Consider the following 27402-nt stretch of genomic DNA (forward strand, 5'->3'; position numbering starts at 1 on the left):
GCGGATGATGTTATACTTCTAAATAAATCCGCTACAAGTCTGCAAGATTCTCTGACTAAATTGAATAGCTGTTGTAATAGATATGGTATGAAGGTCAGCAATAAAAAGACAAAGACAATGAAAATAGGCAGAATCATTGAAAATGTCAACTGTGTTGTGAATGGAGAACCTGTGGAACAAGTAAAACATTTCAGTTACTTAGGCACGATTTTTACTGAAGATGGTAAATTAAATATAGAAATTGACAACAGAATCAGCAAAGCTGGTATGGTGGGAGGTCAATTGAATAAATTCATATGGAATAAGAGAGAAATTAGTCGGAACACTAAATTAGCTGTATACAAGACAGTGTTCAAACCAGTTTTATCTTATGGATCTGAGAGCTGGGTCAGAAGTAAAACACTTGACCAAAGACTAGAGACCGCAGATATGAGAGTCCCGAGAAAGATTAGAGGCGTGAACAGATGGCATCAAATGCAATATCATATTAAAAATGAGGATATTAGGAAAGAACTTGATATTGTCAGCATCCAGGAATGCATTAGCAGAGCTATCTCAGGTGGTATGGTCACTTAAATAGAATGGGAGAGGAAAGATTAGCAAAACAAGTGTTCTCTGCCAGGTTGGCAGGAAAACGACCCAGAGGAAGACTAAGATATAGGTGGATTGATACGATACAAAGTGCCTTAGACGATAGAAATATAAGATCTGATTTGGAGGAAAATTGTAGATAGGAAGTTAGTAATGATGTAATTTTTTCATGTAGTACTGTCATATCCTGTATACCCCTTGAGGGTACATGGCAGGAATTTGATGATGATGATAGTTAAAAGTAAATTAGCCATTCTAATATGGAAGCTTTTTCCTCTCTGCGACTCACTGAAATGGAATTTTATGTATTTTTTTAATATAATGAGTTTATACTTTTTATATGATTTATATACCCGAATCTCTGATTATCATGCTTTTTTTTTTTTTTTTTTTTAATGACACTCAGAGATTTGGATGAAAAATAGAATACTGCTTCTATGTAGGTTATAGGTTGGGTTCTATTTTTCAAATTATAAACATAAATTTCATTGACATATTAAATATATATTTTCTGGCATTTCATAATAGGACATTCTCACAGATAAATATGGTGAAGAGAGCAAATTAATTTATGACCTTGTTCATAAAGAAACAGATGTCAAGTTGTCCTTGCGATATGATCTGACAGTTCCTTTTGCACGTTATCTTGCAATGTATAAGATAACAAATATGAAGCGATATCATATTGGAAAAGTGTACAGAAAGGATGATACTAGACGAGGTCGTTACAGAGAATTTTATCAGTGTGTAAGTAGAGACTGTTTTTTAGTTAATAGTGTTTAATAAGTTTTAAGTCTTTTTTTAGTACTAATAAGTGCTGGTTTTCTAATATTATTGTCACAAGGCATACACTTGACATCTTTATATTTCTTTATTCTCTTCTACAATAATTTTTTTTTTCAGTATTTCATGTAGAGATATGTGTCAATAAATACCATTTTGAAATACATAATGGAACACGTTGCTGTGTTATTATACAACAATATTATAGATCAAGATGAACAAAAGAAATTTCATTTTATTTTCTTCAAAGTGATATACCTATTAATTCACAGTAGGAATCATTTTAATAATTAGTTTATTAATTAATTCTTCTTCTTCTTCAGCTCATCCATCTCTTAGGATGGGTAAAGTTTTCTGGTAGGGGGTTACAGTGAATTAATTCAGATGGCATGCCACTCCTCTGCTGCATTCTCTAAGGCATTGTTTCCCAAAGTGTAGTATGCGTACCCCAGGAGTACGTGAAAGGTCTTTAGGGGAACATGAGGTACTTTTTTTAAAAAATTTTTGATTATCTTTTTTTTAAAAAACTGTTATACTTTTGGTGGTATTGTCACAGATAAGTGCAAATCTATTCTGTTAATTTTTTAATAACTAAAAAATCTGAATGAACTTTTAAACAAAATGTGTCTCTTGGCATCTATCAACTGACTTCTGTTAGCACCCCATCTGGTTGATGGCACAGTTGCATTTCATCTACGAGGGTGGTCTGAAGAGTTCTCGGCCTTGACCATAGATGGCAACACTATCGGCGATTTTTTTTTCTAAGTTGATACATCTGTCATAAGCATCTATGTGAAATTGCATGTCATTCTTTCAAGTAGTTTGTTTCATACAGCTGTCTGAAGCAAAAGTGTTGTCTATATCCCTTGAAATGGATAAAACTGAGTATCATGCAGTTATAAAATTCTTTGTAAAAGAAGGTTTAATGCCAAAAGAAATTCATTCGAAGTTCATAAAAGTTTATGGGCATTCTTCTCCATCGTTTTCTACAATTAAGAAATGGGCTGCAAAGTTTAAATGTGACCGTACCAGCCTTGAAGATGATCCACATGAAGGATGTCCAAAAAAATGTAACAACACCAGAAATCATTGATCAAGTGCATGATATGGTATTGGATGACCGGTGAGTCAAAGTGTGTGAAATTGCGGAGACTATAGACATTTCGAAGGAATGTATAGGATATATTTTGTATGAAGAATTGCAAACGAAAAAGCTTTGCACAAGATGGGTGCCATCCTTGCTCACAGCAGATCAAAAACGCACTTGCATGAAAATCTCTGAATAGTGCTTGGAGTCTTTTAACAAGAATAAAACTGATTTTGTGCACATCGATTTATCACTATGGATGAGACATGGATTCACCATTACACACAAGAATCCAAATAGCAGTCTAAACAATGGACAGAAGCCAGTTGTTCAATGCCAAAGAAGACAAAGTCAGTTCCATCAGCAGGAAAGGTCATGGCATTGGTGTTTTGGGATACTAAAGGCATTTTGTTTATTAATTATCTTGACAATAACCAGGGAATATTATTTCGATCTTTTAACCAGACTAGATGAAAAAATCTGTGAGAAAAGACTCGGTTTGCAGAAGAAAAAAATCATCCATCAGGACAATGCACATGCTCACAAAGTTTTGGCAGTGGGAAAATTAAAGGATCTATACTATGAATTGTTGGAACATCCACCCTTTTTGGCTCCCTCTGACTTCTATCTCTTCCCAAAACTAAAACTCTTCCTATGGTCAGCATTTTTCTTCGAATCAAGAGGTAATTGCAGCTGTATAGGGGTATTTTGCAGATCTTACTGAGAACCACTACAGGATGATGGTGCTGGAGCATTGCTGAAATAAACATATTAGTCTTAAGGGAGATTATGTTGAAAAATAAAAATAATTTTGAAATTATAAATTTGTTTTTTCGTTGTTAGGCCGAGAACTTTTCTGACCACCCTCGTACATGGCTCAAACTGTTTTCATTGAAAGTTTAAATTCAAATAGTTTGAACTGCATAATCAAAACTTGTTTTCATTTGTTTCATTAAGCTTTTTTATTATTGAAAATTTAAAATTTCATATTTTTTGTTTTGTTTCTGCTGTATCTGTATTGGATTTGTATAACTGAAAACATTTAATAATTAAAAAATTGTTTGGTATGTTTTTAATGTATTATAAAGCAAATGTTATAAATTAAATATCTTTATAATTAATTCATGTTTGGATAGAATATTCTTATAACTTCTCCCAAATTGCCGTTGCCTGAGGATAGGATATGCTGGTGTCACTGTAATATTAAAAGGGGTATATAGGTACTGAAAGTTTGGGAAACATTGCTCTAAGGGTAAATATTTATGCCTGTAGATATGTGTATTTATGGGACTGTTTAATTATTATATTGATTATTGCTCAGTGTAAAAAAAATTTCCATGAGGGGGAAAAAACTTTTCTCTTGAACCAAAAGTAGGAAATTCTGATTATTTATGAGTTATTTTTTGCAGTCAGAAGACTCATTATGGAGATTCATCACTAGTCATTATTTACACAATATCTATCATACCTCTCCTTAAACGTATTCATTGATGAAGTGCTCACAACCATCTCTGGCAACTCATTTCACCCACTCACCACTCTCCAAGCAAAAAATCTAATCTTAACACCCATGCTAACCACACTCTTACACAATTTTCGTTGGTGATCCCCCTGTTCTCTTCCTTCCTGACATGTACTGAAAAAAAAAAAAAAGTCTTTAGTGTCAATCATATGAAACCCCTTTAATAACTTATATGCTTCTATCATGTCATCTCTTTTTTGCCTATCAGCTAGTTTTTGAAGCACACAGACCATCAATCTATACTCACAGTGAATCTTCCATAGAACCATCCACAATCTTTGTCACTCACTTCTGGATCTTTTCCATCACTTCTTCATTCCAAATGAATCTGGGTATCCAGATCTGTGCTCAGTAGTCCAGATATGACTTTATTATAGCCTTATATATGGGAAGAATAACCTCTCTATCTCCATTTGTTAATGTGTGTGTTCTTCAATACTCACGTAATCTGATGTGCTTCTTTGACTACTTTCACAACCTGCCCTCTAAACTTCAACTCCCTGTCCACAGTTATTCCCATGTCTTTCAGCCCTCATCAGTTTCATGCATTTCAGTTCCATCAATACAGTATACAGCTTGTGATCTCTTCTTCTCAATGTACATCACTTAGTCACATTAAACTGGTAATCATTTGCTTTTGCCCATATTGCTAGCTTATGTAAGTCTTCCTGCAAGATCTCTGCATTACCTTCATTTATCATTGCTCATCCCAGTTCAGTATCAGCAAGCAAGCAACTGAACATTCCTGTCAAATCATATCCTGTATCATTAATGTACAAATATTGACACAGACATCATCGACAAGCTAAGTGAACCTTTAACTGACACAACCATCATACTTGGTGACCTAAATACAAAAAAAGCCCAACGTAGGGCTCCACCGATTTAGACCATAAAGGTCAACAATTGGAAGACCTCTTTACAGATTTGGAACTCACAACAATTAACAATAGACAGAGTACTTGTCTCTCTAAAACTAGGGAACTGAATCTGCTATCAACATCACAGCTATTAATTATAGCATTCCATCAAGGGCACAATGGAAAATTTTGGGAAATGCCATTGACCCATAGTAAGAAAGCTAAACTTCAAGATTGATCAAGAACAGCAAATCAGGAGGACATGGAACTTTAGAAAAGCTGACTGGACAAGGTTTACCCAAATCTTGGAGGACCTTTGTCAAGATGAACCTGTCTCTGGAAACCTTGATAGAAAATTACAAATCTTTACTATACACATCAGTAAAGCTGCCAAAGCAATAATTCCAAGAGGCAAACAGAAAAATACCTGGATACTATACTGGAAAGATCACAATATTGTTTCAATGATTATGAAATGAGATAATATCAATGAACAATTTAGAATTAATAGAACTGATCAATTTAGAATGAAATTAATAGATATAACACACACAAATAGAGTAGGAAATTTGGAAGTGCAAGTAAGAGAAATGGGCAGAGCTTTGTAGTAACCTGGATCCAAGAAAAGACAGCCAACACTGGAACATTATTAGAATCCTAGACAACATCAAAGAAGAGAACCATCAGAAAACAAACTCATCATAAATACTGGGCAAAAAGCTATAACAGATCAAGAAATGGCAAACAAACTGTCAAAAAAATTATTCAAACTTCAGTATAACAGAGAGGACAAGACCTTCAATAAACTCACAAGTAAGATACTAAAAAACAAGTAAGAACATACCAATCTAATGATATCTTGTCTGAAGAACTTACACTAAGTGAACCAAATTCATCAATCGAGAAAATTGCACCTAATTAATTTCCTGATAATAATCTAATCTTTGGTCATATGGTCAAACACCTTGGCAAAAACACCAAGGAACAACTTCTAGACATTCTTAATACTTCTTGGCGAACAGGCAAACTACCAAAAGAATGGAAAAAATCAATTATTGTATCTATCCTAAAGCTTGACAAAAATGCCCCACCCAGAACATCAAAGCTATAGACTATCGCATTAGCAGTATACTCCGTAAAATTACTGAAAGAATTATACACTCCAGACTCATAAAAATTAAGAAAATTAACTTCTACCAAACTGCGTATAGAGCCTATCATTCGATGACAGAAAAACCAACAACAACAACAAAAAAAGACAACTGCCATATTCCTTGATATAATCACTGCTTTTGACTGTGTTTGGATCAAAAATTTAATACAAATAGTACATGATATGGGAATCAGAGGAAATGCCTTAATCTGGATCACTAACTTCATGAGAGGAAGAAAGATCAAGGTTAGAATCAATGCAGCAATATCCAGAGAGCAGAGAGGCTGGTGTTCCCCAGGGCTCGATACTCAGTCCCTTACTATTCCTTTTATACATCAATAACATTCATTCTTACCTTACCTTACAGAAAACACATAAATATCTTATTATGCAGACGATATAGCCATCTGGCACACTAGTGACAAAATTAAAGAATCGGAAGAGATTCTAAACAAATCCATGAGAGGATTAGAAAAATGGTCAGATGAACTTAAACTCAAAATCAACCCAGATAAAACAAAATTAAGCACCTTTAGTACAGGCATGAAAAATAGACATTCCTACAATCTTAAAGTCATGATCAACAACAGGCTAATTGAAAAAAGTTGCAAATCCAAAATACCTTGGTATTACGCTTGACGAGGAATTACATTTTGCTCAACACATTTCTGACACTTCCAACAGGGCTCTCAGAAAACTAAATATATTGAAAAGGCTTTCCAGAACAAACTGGGGTGCAAAGCCAAAAATTCTCAAAACTATTTACACTACACTACGCTACACTACTCTAATAAGGCCAATACTGGAATATGCAGTATCTATCTGGTCACCTTCTGCTTCATCAGTAAAGGAAAAATTAAACAAAGTACAAGCAAAAGTGTCCAAGATTATCATTGGCGCAGTCTCATCCACTAACAACATCAGAGTCCAACAGGAATGTGGGTTTGACCTGCTGGAGGATAGATGGAAATTTGCCACCATAAAATTCATTAATAATCTCAGAAGCTACCAAAGTGATCATATCTCCCTTAAAACTTATGAACATTGGAATCAAAAATGCAGACTTCACAGATCATGAACTTTACAATATGATGACACTATCAGGAAGGTAATAGGTCTTGATTATCTAAATGCCCACATAAGCAAAGAACCTCTATTTTCTTTACCTTCAAATCCCTTCATAAATCTAAACCTTACCAAACCCTATACAAAAAAAGAATCAAATGAAATGCTCAAAGAAAAAGGCCTAAATGCTATCAACCTTCTTTTGTCCTCCAAACAAGTTACTTGTTATACAGTGGGTCATCAGACTCCAATATGATTAATGGGGGTGGTGGTGCTCTCCTACTGCTCCCGAAAGGTGAAAAACTTTCAACAAAAATTGGATCTGGTAAAATTTTTAAAATTTGGAAACATTTTTACCAGCGAACTCTATGCAATAAATAAAACCTACTCAAAGCCTACTTAAAATTATCATTTCACCAATCAGAGGGAATTATAATTTACAGTGACTCAAGATCAGCTATGGGAGGCAATCAAAAATACCAAGCTCACCCAAGATATCCATAAACTTAAACCAACTAAAGTGATTGGGAAAAAGTTGCATTTTACAATGGATTCCTGCTCATGTTGACATTGATTATAATGAAGCAGTCGATAAATTAGCAAGAGGCCAAAGAACTCCACCAAAAAACTAACATGATAACGCTTGATGATGCTAATGCACTAGCAAAATCTAAACTAATTCCACTAAAATCAGGGATACAACACCAAATTCCCAAAATTAATGTTGACAGAAAGACCTCTACCATGATAGCAAGACTCCAAACAGGACATCTTAGAGGAATGAAGATCAATACAGAAGTATGAGAACATATAGAAACTACAATAACTGCCCTAATACTGAACTCACACCCACTCACATTTTTACCTGTTCACCAATTACAGCAGCTTTGCATGCAATAGACCCTAATCCTGAACAACACCTCTATATGAACAAAATCATCAACATAGCTAAAGCAGCTCAAAAGATCACATGGAAATATCTAAGACTCCTCAAAGGACAAGACAACAACAACATCATTGATGTACACATTAAACAATAGAATGTAGTACACATGATCACGTGCATATCCTGGACTCAACTCCCTCCATAAACACCACTCTGATATCTGTCCATCAGAAACCCAAACCAATTCACTAGATTCATATCCATCCCTTTTGCAAAAATTTATGCAGCCAAGTTCTGTGTGGAATCCTATCAAAGTCTTGTACTAAAGAGGTAAAATCTACCCTTCACAAAACCATGTTGTCCCTTATAGAATATCAAATTCCTATCCACCCAATTTTGAATTCTGTCTTTGCCTCTTTAGTGCCATCACCACTGATTCTAAGATGCTAATTGGGCCTATAACTTGCTACTTCTGTCTTGGAGCCTCTTTTATGCAGTGAGACTATTTTGCCCTCCCCCTTTCCACTCCATTGGCACCTTCCCTGTACTGAGGCTTAAATTTAACAGCTGATAATTTTCTTGCACATTCTTGTAATAGATGTACTGATATGCCATCTAATCCCATGGCTGTATTTGCACTAAGTTTCTGCAATGTTTCAAGCACCTCCATTTCTTCAACCTCTATTCTCCCATCAGTCAATTTCACATCTGGTATTGCAATGTCACTCCCCTGATGGTACACCTCATGCAGAATGCTCACTCAGTAATTCAACTATTTGGTTTGGTTCTGTTCCTTCCCCACCATCAGCACTTTTTAAAGTTATCCTTCCATAGTCATTCCTCCTTTTACTTGCCACATAGTGAAAGAACTCCTTAGGGTTCCTTTTGGCCTCATAATTAGCTTTAGTCTACCTTACCATACAGATCCCTTCTTGTTTGTGCCTTGTACTACTCATGGGAATGCTGATCACATTTTTTTTTGTTATTCCTTCCACAATGTTTTCTTTGTTTGCAACTCTTGTTTAATGATGCTATTCATCTAACTCCTATCTGATTTATCCTTCGGACTCTGGGTATGCATTCTGATACTACTTTCTTCAAACACTTCTCCACCTCCCATGCATCACCAACACCTCTCTCTCTCCCCTCAAAATTCCTGTGCATTCTCACTGCTGAAAGCTGACTCCTCAGCATGCCATAATCACCTGCTTTGTAATACCATATATATTCCTTCTTAACAGAAAATTCTGTAGGTCTGGCAATCTCCCAGGTCAAGACTACCATGATCACGTTTCCCAAGTGGAGATACCATGCTTAGATTGGTTTCTCTGATGCTATGATCAGATCTAGTATTATTGAACCTTGTGTCCTTTCCATTACATGCTGTATTGGATAATTATCTCTTTGCTACCATACCATTTCTTTTTCTTCCTGTCACCATTCTTCCTACCAATCTATGTCCATCATCATCATCATCATCATCAAATTCCTGCCATGTACCCTCAAGGGGTGTACAGGATATGACAGTACTACATGAAAAAATTACATCATTACTAACTTCCTATCTACAATTTTCCTCCAAATCAGTCTGTCACTTGTCAAGACTCCAACATTATCAGATCTTATATTTCTATCGTCTAAGGCACTTTGTACCGTATCAATCCACCTATATCTTGGTCTTCCTCTGGGTCGTTTTCCTGCCAACCTGGCAGAGAACACTTGTTTTGCTAATCTTTCCGTTCCCATTCTATTTAAATGACCATACCACCTGAGATTAGCTCTGCTAACGCATTCCTGGATGCTGACAATGTCAAGTTCTTTCCTAATATCCTCATTTTTAATATGATATTGCCATTGATGCCATCTGTTCACACCTCGAATCTTTCTCAGGACTCTCATATCTGCGGTCTCTAGTCTATGGTCAAGTGTTTTACTTCTGACCCAGCTCTCAGATCCATAAGTTAAAACTGGTTTGAACACTGTCTTGTATACAGCTAATTTAGTGTTCCGACTAATTTCTTTCTTACTCCATATGAATTTATTCAATTGACTTCCTACCATACCAGCTTTGTTGATTCTGTTGTCTATTTCCATATTTAATTTACCATCTTCACTAAAAATCGTGCCTAAGTAGCTGAAATGTTTTACTTGTTCCACAGGTTCTCCATTCACAACACAGTTGACATTTTCAATGATTCTGCCTATTTTCATTGTCTTTATCTTTTTATTGCTGACCTTCATACCATATCTATTACAACAGCTATTCAATTTAGTCAGAGAATCTTGCAGACTTGTAGCAGATTTATTTAGAAGTATAACATCATCTGCATAAAGCAAAGAGCTGACATTAACATCTCCAATTTTGATATCATGTTTAATACCACTTTCCTTCATAATGTGATCCATATAGATAATGAATAACAGAGGGGATAATGTACATCCTTGTCTCACACCAGATTTAACATTAAACCATCTTCCTGTACTTCCTTCAATTCTAACTGCTGACTTACAACTCAAATAAAGACTAAGTATTGCTTGATATAATGCCCCATTGACACCATATAACTGCAGCGTATTGAATAGCTTCTCTCTTGGCACCTTGTCATATGCCTTTTCCAGATCGACAAAACTTAAATACAGATCTTTGTTATATTCCCATGCTTTCTCGACTATTTGTTGTAAAGTGAAGATCTGATCCTGACAGCCTCTATTTGGCCTGAATCCAGCTTGTTCTTCACCAAGCTTTTCTTCCACAATTCTTCTCAACCGTTTCTCAAGTATACTTGCATAGATCTTGCCAGGAACACTCAGTAGGGAAATACCTCTGTAAATCTCACATTCAGTTTTATTTCCCTTTTTATATATGGGTACTTTCAGAGCTCTACTCCAATCATCGGGAATTCGTCCCTCTGTCCAGGCTTTCTGAACTATGCAGTGCAGCCACTGTAAGACTTTTATACCACCATACTTCAGCATTTCTGGTCGAATATCATCTACTCCTATTGCCTTTCCACATTTCAAGCCTTTGATGGCTTTTTCTACTTCAAGTATGGATATGTATTCCTGACTGCATGCCTGGTCAGTGTTTTTTATCACTGTGCTGTCATCACTGCTTGTTTCATTTAGCAGTTTTTCAAAGTAATTATTCCATACTTCAAGGATATCTTTTTCTCCTATTTTCATGTCACCTTTATCATCTCTAACTCCTTTTATAGCACTCTTTCCTCCATTCCTAAGCTTCTTCAACAACCTCCAGAATATTTTGCCACCTTCTTGATATTTATTTTCTATATTCTTGCCAAAGTCCTCCCATGACTTTTGTTTAGCTAGTTTTACACACTGTTTAGCTTTCTTACATTTGTCTCTGTATTCTGTAAGAGTAAAAGCTGACTTATTTGCCAGGAACTTTTGATATGCTTTCTTCTTTTCCTTTACTGCCTCTTTAACTTCCTGTGTCCACCAGGTAGTTCTGATTTTTTTATCCTTACAGATAACCTCACCACATGCCTCTCTGGCAGAATCAATGAATGTTTTCTTCAGAGTTTGCCACTGAATCTCCAAGGCTTGATTCCTATTCTCAAACTCTTTCATTTTCTTTTCAATAATCTTTCTGTATTTTAGTCTACAGTTCACATCTGAGAGCTGCTCAACTTTTATTCGCTTTAAAACTTTCTTACATGTTATTCTTTTCAATATGAAATTCAGTTTTATCCTGCTCAAGACTAAATAGTGATCACTTCCAATTTCAAATCCTCTGTACACTCTGGTGTCCTGCACCAGGGAGAAAACATCACTATCAACAATAACATAGTCAATGAGACTTTTCTTATTCCTAGCCTCTTCTCTCCATGTGAATTTGTGCACATTTTTATGTTGGAACATGATGTTAGTAATAACCAGTCCATGTCCTGAGCAGAAATCCAACAGATATTTGCCATTATTATTAGCTTTGCGCTTTTCACCAAATTTTCCCAAAATATTTTTGTATGTCTCACTATCATTTCCTACTCTGCTATTTAGATCCCCAACAAGGACCAACTTTTCCTTTTTCATTGTGTCAGTTGCTTTTTCTAAAGCGTCAAAAAATTCCTCCACTTCTACCTTAGTAGAACCTTCTGTGGGACCATAGGCACAAATAAGTCTCATTGTCCAGTTCCCCATTCTCATATTTGCCCACATTACTCTACTTGAGACTGACTGCCATTCAAGAAGATTAGCCTCGTATTTTGTGTTGAATATTATGGCTACTCCTTCTTTTCCTTGATTGTTATTGCCTGAATATAACATTTTGTATTTATTGCTCAGAAAGATCTCACCAGTTTTGGTCTTTTTTGTTTCAGTCACCCCTATTATGTCGATCTGGTACTTATCTAATTCCTCAGCTAGCTCCATTTCTTTGCCATTCAGGCTTCTTACGTTGATAGTACCGATCTTTAACTCTGGTGATATTGAGTTAGGGTTTGTTTTCAGATTTGTTCCAGTAGCTGACTTTTCGCTGTTCGCCCTGGTTCCCTGGCGAAAACAACGGGGATCTTGTTTAACCGGGCGACGCCCCAGCCGGCATGAAATTTTGTCATGTTGTACCATCATTTTTTATTTTGGTTTAACCAATAAGAATACAATTTGGTCGGCTAAATCCCAGATTGCCAACCCATCCTCGTTCGTTCAGTATCAAAGTAGATACCCAACAGGGTGCACCACGAGAAGGTGAGGGTTGGACATTAGGTCAGAAGCCCTGGTCGGTTCTCCGCATTCCTTTAAAGGCTATGTGGAGGTCTCCTCTTAGTTATATAGCTTTGGTCCAGTCTATGTCCCCATAGTTTAAATCCCCTATAATTATTACTTGACTTGCATTCATCTTGCTAATTTGCCAATGCATGTCATCTACATTCTCCCCTATGCCCCCCCCCCCCCCCAGGATTATAGCAGCAACCAATTACTTATTTCAACCTGTTGACCTCTAACTTACACCAGATTGCCTTAAATGAACTGCCTTCTGAATCCCTGACCTGATGCTGCTTTTACTCTTTTTGCTTTAATTTCTGTAATATCATTAACAAAACCTGTCTTATATCCTACAAGGGATATAAGACATTATATCCCTTGCATTTTATCCTTATGACCATATTATTCTCAATCAACCATATCTCACTAATGCCTAACTTTTGTCCAACTTGTGCTAACAAATTCCAAAAATTCCTCAACCTTATTTCGAATATTTCTGGCATTAGTATACATAAACTGCAAACACCTCCATTTATCCCACAACCTCCCTTATATCTATTAGCATTCCTTCTATTAGCCAACTAAAGTTAACCTGGGGTACTATATTTTGCATCATGTGATCACTATTCAACTTTCTAACCTCTGTGTTGCCTGGACCCCTTCTCAACTGCGTCCCCCCCCTCCTCCAAATTGTGGTTTGTAGTTTCCCTGACTCTGCACACTTTAAACTCTCACTTGAGCCACACTTTCTAAAGTGTGGCTCAAGTTTCTAAAGACTCCTGATTCCATATCCATTCACATGCAAGCCATCCACCTTATATCCTTCCTTCCTTCCTTCCTTCCATCAAACTCACTCCACACATCCACAAACTCCATGTCATTCCTCATACACAATCTGCATACTGACTCATAGTCATCCATCTCAGCATATGCTGTTGTGTACAGTCAGTATGTAATAGAATATATATAGGAAAATTCATTAACAGTTTAAAAAGTTTAACTTTAAATCTTCCACTTATAGCTGACATAGGTTTCTTTGATTAAAAATCTCCACGTATACCAGGATTCCACTGCATGCTATTGTTCCATACAAGAAACATAATGAATGAATTATTCTCCTGTTTGTCACTGATGGCAACCAAGTTAGGACTTGTGAATGCAGGAGGTGGAACTTTACTGATGATTATTTAAGTCCATCTCATTCCTTTTTTATCCTCTTGCAGCTCTTCTATTTTCACTTCTGTACTTTTAACAGGCCCTGAAAAATTGGCCTTCCATGCTGGAATATTTTAATAGATTTCAAAATGTCATGTTGTATCTTCACTGTAAACATCAGACAATTGGCTAAACTTTAATGCAATAGATTGCAATGCATTAGACATTCAGCTGCCATTCCTTGGCCCTTGCTAGCATTTAATACATGCCTTGGAATGCCAGCCATATGTTATATGCTTATGGTCATAGTTTCTGCTACTTACTTCTACAAATACCTCCATATTCAATATCCACTGCCCAGCTGATGGGCAACAAATGCATGCTGCAACTGCTCAACGCCCTTTCACGGTCCAGCTCCAAATTCACAAAGCACATTTCTTCCTTTTCATTCATTCCTTCTACTGTACAAGAGTCACTTTTCTCTAATGAAGTCAAAATTTGAAATCAAAGTGAACAAGTCCCCCCCCCCCCCACACACACACCTAGCACTGATGTATCGAGGATGGTCAGCAGGTTGGTCATGAGGTAGCTTGAACAACCTCTCATGTAGGATTATCATAGAAACAAAACAAATGCACTTGTGAGCTAAAACATTTTGAGAACCTACCTAGTAGTGTGTTGGGTATCCTTTGACTATAGTGACTGCTTGCACCTGTTTGGTCATTGATTCCACTAGACAACAGAAGGTATCATGAAGTATTCTGAACCAACTAGACAGAATAACTTCCCAGAGCTCAGCAATCAGTGAGAAGACACTGGCTTCGATCACTGGATGCTGTATTTACATGATCAAATCAGGAGAATTAGGTAGCCAGCAGAGCACACAGATGCTCGAACTTGCTGTTTGAAACAAGTCACAAGTCTTGTACAATACAAGCCTTGTAACATCTAGACTCAGCATTGTCTTGCTGAGTCTAGATGCATCAGGACACATTGTCACCATATAGGCCAATACTTTCTGAAACAATCTCTAGGTATGAATTAGTGGTCAAGATGTGTTCATCGGGATGAGCAGACCTAGTGATAGCCATAAGAACAAACCCCTTACCAGGATACTGGACTGTCTCATCCATTTGCATTGACAGGAGTAGTCATAATGTTTTGGCTCATGAGTGTGTGCACACTCTCTCTCTCTCTCTGCTTAAGGTGGGTTGAGGCTACCATGAATAATAACTTTCCAGTCCAATCTATCAACAGCCAAGTTATTTAAATTTCTATAAGAATTCAGACCACTTAGACTCTTGATGTTTTATATATATTTCCTTGTAACTCTTCCTATCAGTATCCTTCCCTCAACTGAAAATGCTGAAGAACATTTTGTAGAAAAGAAATGATTATGGTCTGAGTTACTAAGAAGTGAAATGGCCACTAAGTATATTTTGAAGGAAAACTGGTTATGAAAAAAGTCTAGAGTTTGTTCTTCACTTCCTCACGTCATAAAAACAAGCCGATTTTGGATTACTTGCTCACTTGCGATGAAAAATAGATCTTGTACTCTAACAGGGAGCAAACTTATCATTGGTTTTCACCAAACAATCCAGTACTGCACACTTCAGGCACCGCTTCATCCCCAGAAGGCTATGCTTTGTGTGTAGTGGACTGGAGCTGGTATTGTCCAGTATGAGTTTCTCGCTGCAGGCCAAACAATTTTTTGGTGCTAGACAATCATATGTGAAATAGACGGTTCTGCAATAAAACAGAAATTGAAGCGGAAGTTGCTAGGTTTATTACTTCTAAAGAAAAAATGTTTAATAATAGCAGAATTTACAAACTTCTATCTCGTTGGGAAAAAGTTGTAGAAGAATTGTGAAGTGTTTATTTTAACGAATAAGGCATTTTAGGAAAATTTCTGCAGTTTAATTTTTATTATGAAGAACCACACAAACATTTTTTGGTTACCTGATGTCATGAAACTTCATTAATTTAGATATAAGCATTTCTTGGCATTTCACTATTCTTTGAGCAGCTTAAATAAGTTATAATGTTTTCTTAGTAAGACTACACTTTACATCATTTAGCTTAGAAGTTCAGTCAAAATATTATTCACAATTGTCCTGATACTTTTGTAGGATTTCCCCCCCCCCCTCTCCCTTGCTGCTGGAACTGCTACTACCTGATAAAATCTGGAAGTTGCTGTTGTGTTCACTGAACTTTCTTTCAGATGATACCTGTAACTATGCTGCAGGACTCCAAGTTATTCTTAGGAAAACCTCCTCCATACATAATGCTGCTGCCTCCTGCCTTTTTTCTTTCGGACAATGGACAGCAGACAGTGGCTATCAGAGAGATTTTTATTCCCAAATTTTTGCCTAAACCTCCATCTACCATCTATACAGCATGGCTGGAAACAACATTCATCCAAAAAATAAATATTTCTTTCATTCTTCAAATACACAATGTTCAAAAGCTAAAGACGAACTATATTTTTACCTGTATATGAAAAACTTTTTCATGACTACAGCCAAATGTAGACATAAATGTATATTGTCAGCATACAAAAAATGTGTTAGAAATTTCATACAAATTAAATTGCAATACATTTTTGACAAAAGTTACAAATTTCCTAAGGAAGAAATTAAGGAATTAATGTACAATTCTTACCAAAAACTCTGTGGCGAGACATTTCCGTATGGAATATGTCCACCCCAAATTGCAATGCAACTCTCACAACATCGTACCATGCTTAGCACCAAGTGATTCAAGAGTTCTTGAGGTAAACTGGCCTATCTCTTCCTTCAGAGCAAGGATAAGGCCTTGTTTGTTTTCTGGAGGATAATATAGCAGCAATGCATCTCCCAAACGTGTTCTTTGGGATTGAGATCTGGGGACATGCCTTTGAAGTGTGCAGTACTGGATTGTTTGGTGAAAACCACTCAGTTCAGTTAATATCCTCATTCTCCAGAAGTATCTTCACTGCTTGTGTACGATATGGTGTGACATTGTCATCTATAAAAAAATGAATTCTTCATCGCAATATCTTTTACCAGTCATAGTCCATTTTCCAGCACTTGTAGCTTGGTGCATTCATTAAGCATAATGCATCCCCACACCATGATTCCAGCACTGCCGTATCTATCCCTTTCAAGAACATTCTCATGATGGTAAGCAGTGCTACTTTCATGCCAGATCAAGTACTGTTTAGAATCAGATGAAACACTAAAACAACTCTAATCTGTAAAGAGTACATTAGCCCAATGGTATCTTGTCCAATTTTTATGGCTACAACACTATTGAAAACATGCTCAATGATGAGCCGTGGATAAAGGGACACAGACTACAGGCCTTGGGGCATATAGATCTACGAGAGTGGTCTGAAAAGTTCTCTGCCTTAACCATAAATGGCAACACTATCAGCAAGATTTTTTTTTCTTAGTTGGTACATCTGTCATAAGCATCCATGTGAAATTGCAAGTCATTCTATCAAGTAGTTGGTTTTATACAGCTGTCTGAAGGAAAAGTGTTGTCTGTATCCCTTGAAATGGATAAAATTGAGTATTGATGCAGTTATAAAATTCTTTGTAAAAGAAGGTTTAATGCCAAAAAAAATCATTCGAAGTTCGTGAAAGTTTATGGGCACTCTTCTCCTTGTTTTCAACAATTAAGAAATGGCTGCTGAGATTAAACATGGCCATACCAGCCTTGAAGATGATCCAATGAAGGACGTCCAATAAGTGTAACAACACCAGAAATCATTGATCAAGTGCACGATATGGTATTGGATGGCCAGGGAGTCAAAGTGCGTGCAATTGCTGAGACTATAGGCATTTCTAAAGAACGTGTAGGATATATTTTGCATGAAGAATTGCAAATGAAAAAGCTTTGCACAAGATGGGTGCCGTGCTTACTCACAACAGATCAAAAATGCACTCGAATGAAAATCTCTAAAGAGTGCTTGGAGCATTTTAACAAGAATAAAACTGATTTTTTGCATCAATTTATTACTATGGATGAGACTTGGATTCACCATTACACACCAGAATCCAAACTGCAGTCAAAACAGTGGACAGAGCCGGTTGTTCAGTGACAAAGAAGACAAAGTCAGTTCCATCAGCAGGAATGGTCATAGCATTGGTGTTTTGGGATGCTAAAGACATTTTGTTTATTAATTATCTTGAAAAGGGTAAAACAATAACCGGGGAATATTATTCCGATCTTTTAACCAGACGAGACGAAAAAATTCGTGAGAAAAGATCCGGTTTGCAGAAGAAAAAAATCATCTTTCATCATTGGCAATGGGAAAATTAATGGATCTGCACTATGAATTGTTGGAACATCCACCCTATTCCCCAGGTTTGGCTCCCTCTGACTTCTATCTTTTCCCAAAACTAAAACTCTTCCTCGCTGGTCAGCATTTTTCTTCAAATCAAGAGGTGATTGCAGCTGTAGAGGGCTATTTTGCAAATCTTACTGAGAGCCACTACAGGGACCGGATAATGGTACTGGAGCATCGCTGGAATAAACGTATTAGTCTTAAGGGAGATTATGTTGAAAAATAAAAATAATTTTGAAATTATAAATTCGTTGTTCCATTTTTAGGCCAAGAACTTTTCAGACCACCCTCGTACTTGTCGCAGACATCTTGCCCACAGTTTGTTGAGATATTTGCATACCTGTGCTTGAATGGAGCTGATTTGCAAGCTGACCCGCAAAATGTAAGTGCACTGCTTACATTTTGCTGTTATAACCAAAAATCTGTCTTCATGTTCCATGGTAGAGTGAGGGTGACCTCTTAGCAAATATCTGGAATACATGCCATTAGTTTGAATGCTGCCCAGAGCCTGGATACAATGCTATATGAGATTCCAAACTCTCTAGTAGTATCAATAATTCTGTGGCCTTCTTCAAGCTTTCCAATAATTCTTTCTTATATGAAATCATCTAGATGATCTTTGAGACATTACAAGATATATAATTTGTAACTTTATTCCTTCACGAAAAGAGCTTCCTTCAAACACAATTCGCTTAGCACAATTTTTTGCCTTTTATCCTGTTGAGTGCTACCATGTGACACCTTTGTGCGAGATTTGAAAATGTACCCACTTTCTATAATAAATTTAGTTTAATCCTTTATCCGAGTGTAAGCAAACAAAGTTTATGCCTGAAGTATCTTCAGGACTGAGGCAACTTGTGGTAAAGGTGGACCAAGTTCTCATCACTACTTGTCTTAGTATCTCTCATAATGCAAAGCACATCTCCTTGCGGACATGTATAATGCTATGCATTAAGGGAAGGGCCACTACCCAGACCGGTTTCGACCTTTATTGAGGTCTCGTCAGTGGGAGCCAGACCCAGAGTTAGTGATACTAAGGTGGAACTAATGGAGAAGTCATATTTACCTGTACAAGTTGCCAAAAGGTGTCTCACCTTGATTAAATTACTCTGTATTTAGAGAAAGATGTTGGAAGTTTTTTCCCACTTGGTTAGACTATAATAAATTTAGTTTAATCCTTTATCCAGGTGTAAGCACACAAAGTTTGTGCCTGAAGTATCTTCAGGACTGAGGCAACTCGTAGTAAAGGTGGACTAAGCTCTCATCACTACTTGTCTTAGTATCTCCCATAATGCAAAGCACATCTCCTTGCAGACATGTATAATGCTATGCATTAAGGGAAGGACCACTATCCAGACCGGTTTCGACCTTTATTGAGGTCTTGTCAGCCCTTGATGCATATCATTATACATGTCTGCAAGGAGATGTGCTTTGCATTATGGGCGATACTAAGACAAGTAGTGATGAGAGCTTAGTCCACCTTTACTACGAGTTGCCTCAGTCCTGAAGATACTTCAGGCATGAACTTTGTTTGCTTGCACTTGAATAAAGGATTGAACTAAATCTATTATAGTCTAACCAAGTGGGAAAAAACTTCCAACATCTTTCTCTAAATACAGAGTAATTTAATAATAAGGTGAGACACCTTCTGCAACTCATATAGGTAAATATGACTTCTCCATTTCTTCCGCCTTAGTATCACCACCTCTTGGTCTGGCTCCCACTGACGAGACCTCAATAAAGATCGAAACTGGCTGGAAGCTTGGTTGATGAATGGCAGTGCTATAGCTCATGAAGTTTTAACTGAGGCTCGGCTGTTGCTGTCACCCAGGTCCTGGTTTGGGGGGGGGGGTGTAATGAATGGCAATGCTGTAACCCATGAAGTTAACTGAAGCACAGCTGTTGCTGTTACCACTCAGATGACATATGAGCAAATGAGGAGCTCTGCTTGGTGGTGGAGTGATCCTGACACGGGGTAGAGCCAACGTTGAGAGTTCTTCTCAGTGGCAGAGTGAGCCTGTTACTGAGGGGAACGACACTGAGTTTTTGGAGTTTGAGCTGTACTTGAACATTCAATAAAGGTCGAAACCGGTCTGGATAGTGGCCCTTCCCTTAATGCATAGCATTATACATGTCTGCAAGGAAATGTGCTTTACATAATGGGAGATACTAAGACGAGTAGTGATGAGATCTTGGTCCACCTTTACCGCGAGTTGCCTCAGTCCTGAAGATACTTCAGGCGCAAACTTGGATACACTTGGATAAAGGATTAAACTAAATTTATTATAGTCTAACCAAGTGAAGGGGAAAAAAAATACCCACTTTCTGCTCGAAATCGTCAGTTATACAAATTGCCACAGGCTGATTCATATGAATTTGGCATTGTAATCGTCAGAAATAGTGTTCGTTCTTAGGTTTTGGACACCAGTGTACTAGTTGTTAATAATTAGGTGTAAGTATGGGTGCCTTGACTGAGCTTCCACTTTGAATGCCCATTTAAAGGGAGGAAATATTGGATTGTCATATGAAATACCACCATTCATATCATAGTTAAATTCAATGGTCAGCCATTCCACATTTTTTGTCTAAGTGTTTGTACAAGGACAGCCTATGTTCACCACAAGTATCGATGAGTTGTGGCCCTAACCAATAGCCTGATGACTTCTGTTCTTCCCATTGATGTAGTTAATGTGTTCAAAGAGTAGGGCAGTAGGCATAACAGCCTATAATATTGGTAGTTTCTTGAATACTACCAACCTTCAACCAAGTACCATGCACCATGCCTTTTGTCTATTAGATCTCTTCTTTGCTTGAAAAAGAAAGAGATAAAAAGAAAAACTCATATTGCAGTGAAAGTAGGCATGCATGATACTGGAGGTGTGTCATACTGTTCAAAGTTGCTAATATGAGTGCCATCTGGTGAGGTGGAATTTGTGATTGTGAAATAACAGTGATAATATTTTGATTGGACTATGTATAATGTCAAGTCCAGTAATATGTGTTAATTTTTTTTTCTCCTTATATGTCATTATCTGAGCTAGCTATTATATTTTCTTTTAATATAACAGTTTATTGAAAGTAAGTTTTGACAAAGCAGTTTTAATGCTGCTGACCCAAGTATTTATAAAAGTGTATATTTTTCAGGATTTTGATATTGCTGGCGAATATGACTTAATGCTTTCTGATGTAGAATGCGTCAGGATAATATATGAAATTCTTTCAGATATTGACCTTGGCCATTTTGTTATTAGGGTAAGTCTGTTTTCCTTTACTGATTTGACAGATTTGGCTGACATGCACACAGTTTATAAATAAGAACCTCATGAATTTTATTATAGTGAAGGTAGATACATTAAATACATGTTGTACATACCTCAAAATAAAAACTGAATGTTTATTTTGCTGCCTCAGAATTCACATCAGCTCCTTGGATCACATCATAAATGTGATCCAAGGAGCTGAAGCAAGAATTGGACCACATCATATGGTCCAATTCTTGCTTCAGTCCTGCATTATGTCAACACATGTACGGTTGCATGTGTTTGTGATCTTTCAGCTTTTTATTATTTGTTACCAATATGGAACATGTATCTCCTTAACCTAACCTTACAAATTTAATAGAGTTTGCTTAGAAAGCTGGAGAAGGGCATGTCATGCAAATTTATACTTTTACCAGTCTTTATTTACATAAATAATGTCACATCCATTGATAATGGTAGTATCAGCATTCCATCTTGCTGGAATGTTGGAACTTTAACAAAACAGATCTGTTTTGTTAAAGTTTTTCCATCACATTGATGGATTTCAGCCTTCATGATCTGTATATATTTTCTTTTAGAAGAGCATGTGACATTTATTTTTGGACTAATTGTGATATATGTCACACCGGTCCTCAAGATTTTTGTATCCTAAATCCTGGCATTTTACTCCTAGTCATCTTGCATTCCATCTATTTCAGTTCTGTGGAACAGCCTTTCCCATGAAGTGTTCCTCAAAGACTACAACTTCCAGCACAGAGGGGGGGGGGATTAGTCTTTTAATTTTCTCTTTGCCAGCACAGATGGACACATGGGTTGCATCCAGAATTATGTTTTTGGTTAGACAACTGACAAGTATGAATGTAGACATGAAAGAGATTAATATATGTTATTTTTCATTTGATATTTATTACAAGTAATTTTACTTCATGTTAACTGTTGATTCACTTCATTAAAAGTAAATAACTAGAATTTTTCATTATTTTGTCTTGATTTCATAATCAGGGTACAAAACTATATCATGCCACTATAAACCTTGATTTAGTTTACTCCAGTAAGTGCTACTTTAGCCATGTTGTTGAGCATCAGTTGCTCTAATCTCCTTTTAAAAAAACATTTATGCAAATCCCCTGACCAGATTTATTCATTTTTGTTTTCATGAAAGCTCAAATGGTGAAAATTTTTCCAAAACGTTTTATCAGAGAATCTTAGAAAGTTTGCACAAATCAGTAAAATTTATTCACCTCTCCCATATCCAGAAGAACTGATTTTGAAAACTCAGCTCCAGAATATTTTGTCACCTTCATGATATTTATATTATATATTCTTTCCCAAATGTTCTCACAGTTTTGTTTGCTTTGCTTTCTTACATTTTTCTCCTTATTTTCTGAGACCGCCTCTTTAACTTTCTTTATCTACCATGCATGTCTTATTTTTCAATCCTTGCAAACAAATTGCCATGTGCCTCTCTAGCTGAATTCAGTCAATGCTTTCTTCAGAGTTTGTCACTGAAATTCCAAGATTTGTTTCTTGTTTTCAAACTTTGTCATTTTTTTAAAAATGATATTTGTATGGTTGAGTGTACAGTGCTACAGTTGAGTCTACAGGACTGCGAAAATAGGCAGGAACATTGAAAACATCAACTGCATCTTGAATGGAGAACCTATAGAACAAATAAATCTTGCCTAAACATTTCAGCTGTTTAGGCAAAATTTAGTGAAGATAGCAAATTAAATTTGGAAAGAGAGAACAAGATTAGGCAAACTGGTATTGCAGGTAATCAACTGAAAATTTTTTTATGGAATTGAGAGAAATTTTTCAAAACACTAAACTAGCTGTATACAAGACAGTGTTCAAACCAGTTTCAATTTATAAATCTGAGAGCTGGGTTAGAAATAAAACATTTGATTAAAGACTGGAGACCACAGATATGAGAGCTCTGAGAAAGATTAGGGTGTTAGGAAGGAACTTGGTATTGTTAGCATTCAGGAGTGTGTGAGTAGAGCTAACCTCAGGTGGCATGGTCACTTAAACAAAATGGGAGAGGAAAAGTTAGCAAAACAAATGCTTTTTGCCAGGATAGCAGGATAAAAAGACTCACAGGAAGATCAAGATCCAGGTGAACTGATACTGTAAGAAGTGCTTTAGAAGACCAAAATATAAGAACTGATGATATTGGAGTCCTGACAGTTAACAGATTGATTTGGAAGAAATTTGTTGATGATGATGTAACCTTTTCATGTGGTAATATCCTCTACACCCAGAGGATAGGGTTCGCACGCCCGTATTCATGAGTGTGCGAACTGTGCAATGGCACAGGGTCCCACGCCACCGCACAGTTTTTATGTATTTTCTTGGTAAAACAAACACCGAATTTTTCATGAAAATTAATTAAAATTATACTGATAACGGCGCATCGTTCTTTCGTTGGCACTGCACCGCGTTACTGCTCGCCCAGTATCTCATGGCCGGAGCCAGACCGCTGGTCTGGCTCTATTGTTCGATGAAATAACATTAGGATAAACAGTAATTGGTATAGGAAATAAATTTTAACAAAATTTCATGCCGGCTGGGGGCGTCACTCGGTTACACAAGGCCCTTTGTTTTCGCCAGGGAACCAGGGCGAACAGCGAAAAGTCAGCTACTGGAACAAATCTGAAAACAAATCCCAACTCAACATCACCAGAGTTAAAGATCGGTACTATCAACGTAAGAAGCCTGAATGGCAAAGAAATGGAGCTAGCTGAGGAATTAGATAAGTACCAGATCGACATAATAGGGGTGACTGAAACAAAAAAGACCAAAACTGGTGAGATCTTTCTGAGCAATAAATACAAAATGTTATATTCAGGCAATAACAATCAAGGAAAAGAAGGAGTAGCCATAGTATTCAACACAAAATACGAGGCTAATCTTCTTGAATGGCAGTCAGTCTCAAGTAGAGTAATGTGGGCAAATATGAGAATGGGGAACTGGACAATGAGACTTATTTGTGCCTATGGTCCCACAGAAGGTTCTACTAAGGTAGAAGTGGAGGAATTTTTTGAGGCTTTAGAAAAAGCAACTGACACAATGAAAAAGGAAAAGTTGGTCCTTGTTGGGGATCTAAATAGTAGAGTAGGAAATGATTGTGAGACATACAAAAATATTTTGGGAAAATTTGGAGAAAAGAGCAAAGCTAATAATAATGGCAAATATCTGTTGGATTTCTGCTCAGGACATGGACTGGTTATTACTAACACCATGTTACAACATAAAAATGTGCACAAATTCACATGGAGAGAAGAGGCTAGGAATAAGAAAAGTCTCATTGACTATGTTATTGTTGATAGTGATGTTTTCTCCCTGGTGCAGGACACCAGAGTGTACAGAGGATTTGAAATTGGAAGTGATCACTATTTAGTCTTGAGCAGGATAAAATTAAATTTCATATTGAAAAGAATAACATGTAAGAAAGTTTTAAAGCGAATAAAAGTTGAGCAGCTCTCAGATGTAAACTGTAGACTAAAATACAGAAATATTATTGAAAATAAAATGAAAGAGTTTGAGAACAGGAATCAAACCTTGGAGATTCAGTGGCAAACTCTGAAGGAAAAAACATTGATTGATTCTGCCAGAGAGGCATGTGGTGAGGTTGTGTGCAAAGATAAAAAAATCAGAACTCCCTGGTGGAAACAGGAAGTTAAAGAGGCAGTGAAGGAAAAGAAGAAAGCATATCAAAAGTTCCTGGCAAATAAGTCAGCTTTTACTCTTACAGAATACAGAGACAAATGTAAGAAAGCTAAACAGTGTGTAAAACTAGCTAAACAAAAGTCATGGGAGGACATTTTCAAGAATATAGAAAATAAATATCAAGAAGGTGGCAAAATATTCTGGAGGTTGTTGAAGAAGCTAAGGAATGGAGGAAAGAGTGCTGTAAAAGGAATTAGAGATGATAAAGGTGAAATGAAAACATGAGAAAAAGATATCCTTGAAGTATGGAGTAATTACTTTGAAAAACTGCTAAATGAAACAAGCAGTGATGACAGCACAGTGATAAAAAACATTGACCAGGCATGCAGTCAGGAATACATATCCATACTTGAAGTAGAAAAAGCCATCAAAGGCTTGAAATGTGGAAAGGCATCAGGAGTAGATGATATTCGACCAGAAATGCTGAAGTATGGTGGTATAAGAGTCTTACAGTGGCTGCACTGCATAGTTCAGAAAGCCTGGACAGAGGGACGAATTCCCGATGATTGGAGTAGAGCTCTCATAGTACCCATATATAAAAAGGGAAATAAAACTGAATGTGAGAATTACAGAGGTATTTCCCTACTGAGTGTTCCTGGCAAGATCTATGCAAGTATACTTGAGAAACGGTTGAGAAGAATTGTGGAAGAAAAGCTGGGTGAAGAACAAGCTGGATTCAGGCCAAATAGAGGCTGTCAGGATCAGATCTTCACTTTACGACAAATAGTCGAGAAAGCCTGGGAATATAACAAAGATCTGTATTTAAGTTTTGTCGATTTGGAAAAGGCATATGACAAGGTGCCAAGAGAGAAGCTATTCAATACGCTGCAGTTATATGGTGTCAATGGGGCATTATATCAAGCAATACTTAGTCTTTATTTGAGTTGTGAGTCAGCAGTTAGAATTGAGGGAAGTACAGGAAGATGGTTTAATATTAAATCTGGTGTGAGACAAGGATGTAAATTATCCCCTCTGTTATTCATTATCTATATGGATCACATTATGAAGGAATGTGGTATTAAACCTGATATCAAAATTGGAGATGTTAATGTCAGCTCTTTGCTTTATGCGGATGATGTTATACTTCTAAATAAATCCGCTACAAGTCTGCAAGATTCTCTGACTAAATTGAATAGCTGTTGTAATAGATATGGTATGAAGGTCAGCAATAAAAAGACAAAGACAATGAAAATAGGCAGAATCATTGAAAATGTCAACTGTGTTGTGAATGGAGAACCTGTGGAACAAGTAAAACATTTCAGCTACTTAGGCACAATTTTTACTGAAGATGGTAAACTAAATATAGAAATAGACAACAGAATCAGCAAAGCTGGTATCGTGGGAAGTCAATTGAATAAATTCATATGGAATAAGAAAGAAATTAGTCGGAACACTAAATTAGCTGTATACAAGACTGTCTTCAAACCAATTTTAACTTATGGATCTGAGAGCTGGGTCAGAAGTAAAACACTTGACCAAAGACTAGAGACTGCAGATATGAGAGTCCTGAGAAAGATTAGAGGCGTGAACAGATGGCATCAATGGCAATATCATATTAAAAATGAGGATATTAGGAAAGAACTTGACATTGTCAGCATCCAGGAATGCATTAGCAGAGCTAATCTCAGATGGTATGGTCACTTAAATAGAATGGGAGAGGAAAGATTAGCAAAACAAGTGTTCTCTGCCAGGTTGGCAGGAAAACGACCCAGAGGAAGACCAAGATATAGGTGGATTGATACGGTACAAAGTGCCTTAGACGATAGAAATATAAGATCTGATAATGTTGGAGTCTTGACAAGTAACAGACTGATTTGGAGGAAAATTGTAGATAGGAAGTTAGTAATGATGTAATTTTTTCATGTAGTACTGTCACATCCTGTACACCCCCTTGAGGGTACATGTCAGGAATTTGATGATGATGATGAATAAATTTTAATATCGTAGCGCTAGAGCGGTAGTATTTGAAACTACTCTAAGATATATAACAATATCGTACAACATAGTGTTAAATAGAGAAAAGTGCACTTTAAAACAGGTGTTTTTAATAATTTCAAAGAGCTTTTTGATTTTAGTTTATGATTTTATGAACAAGTAAGTATATACACGTACTGTCATGGCAATTTTTGTATTTGACATTACTTGCAAAACATCTTAAAAAATATATTTTGTAAACTGGTTTTAGGTTATCTGACATCAGAATTTTTCCTTCAATAGCAGGTTTTCAATCTATATTAGATTTATTTATTTTCTAAT

At 36.6% G+C, this 27402-nt stretch overlaps 1 protein-coding gene across 4 annotated transcripts in view; it reads left to right on the forward strand.

Moving 5' to 3' along the window:
* The window catches only part of LOC150105709 (histidine--tRNA ligase, cytoplasmic-like), a 169298-nt gene that overhangs the window by 45437 nt on the left and 96459 nt on the right, over window positions 1–27402 (forward strand). For all 4 annotated transcript variants that reach the window (XM_090395024.1, XM_090395026.1, XM_090395027.1 and 1 more), the window contains exons 5-6: window positions 1120–1338; window positions 21302–21409. In XM_090395024.1, coding sequence (XP_090251150.1) covers window positions 1120–1338; window positions 21302–21409 — 327 coding nt within the window. The remainder of the gene's footprint in view (window positions 1–1119; window positions 1339–21301; window positions 21410–27402) is intronic.

Source organism: Typopeltis vanoorti, chromosome 6, assembly GCF_054136105.1.
Source record: "Typopeltis vanoorti isolate ZY-2024b chromosome 6, IOZ_Tvanoo_1.0, whole genome shotgun sequence".
Classification (NCBI taxonomy): Eukaryota; Metazoa; Arthropoda; class Arachnida; order Uropygi; family Thelyphonidae; genus Typopeltis; species Typopeltis vanoorti.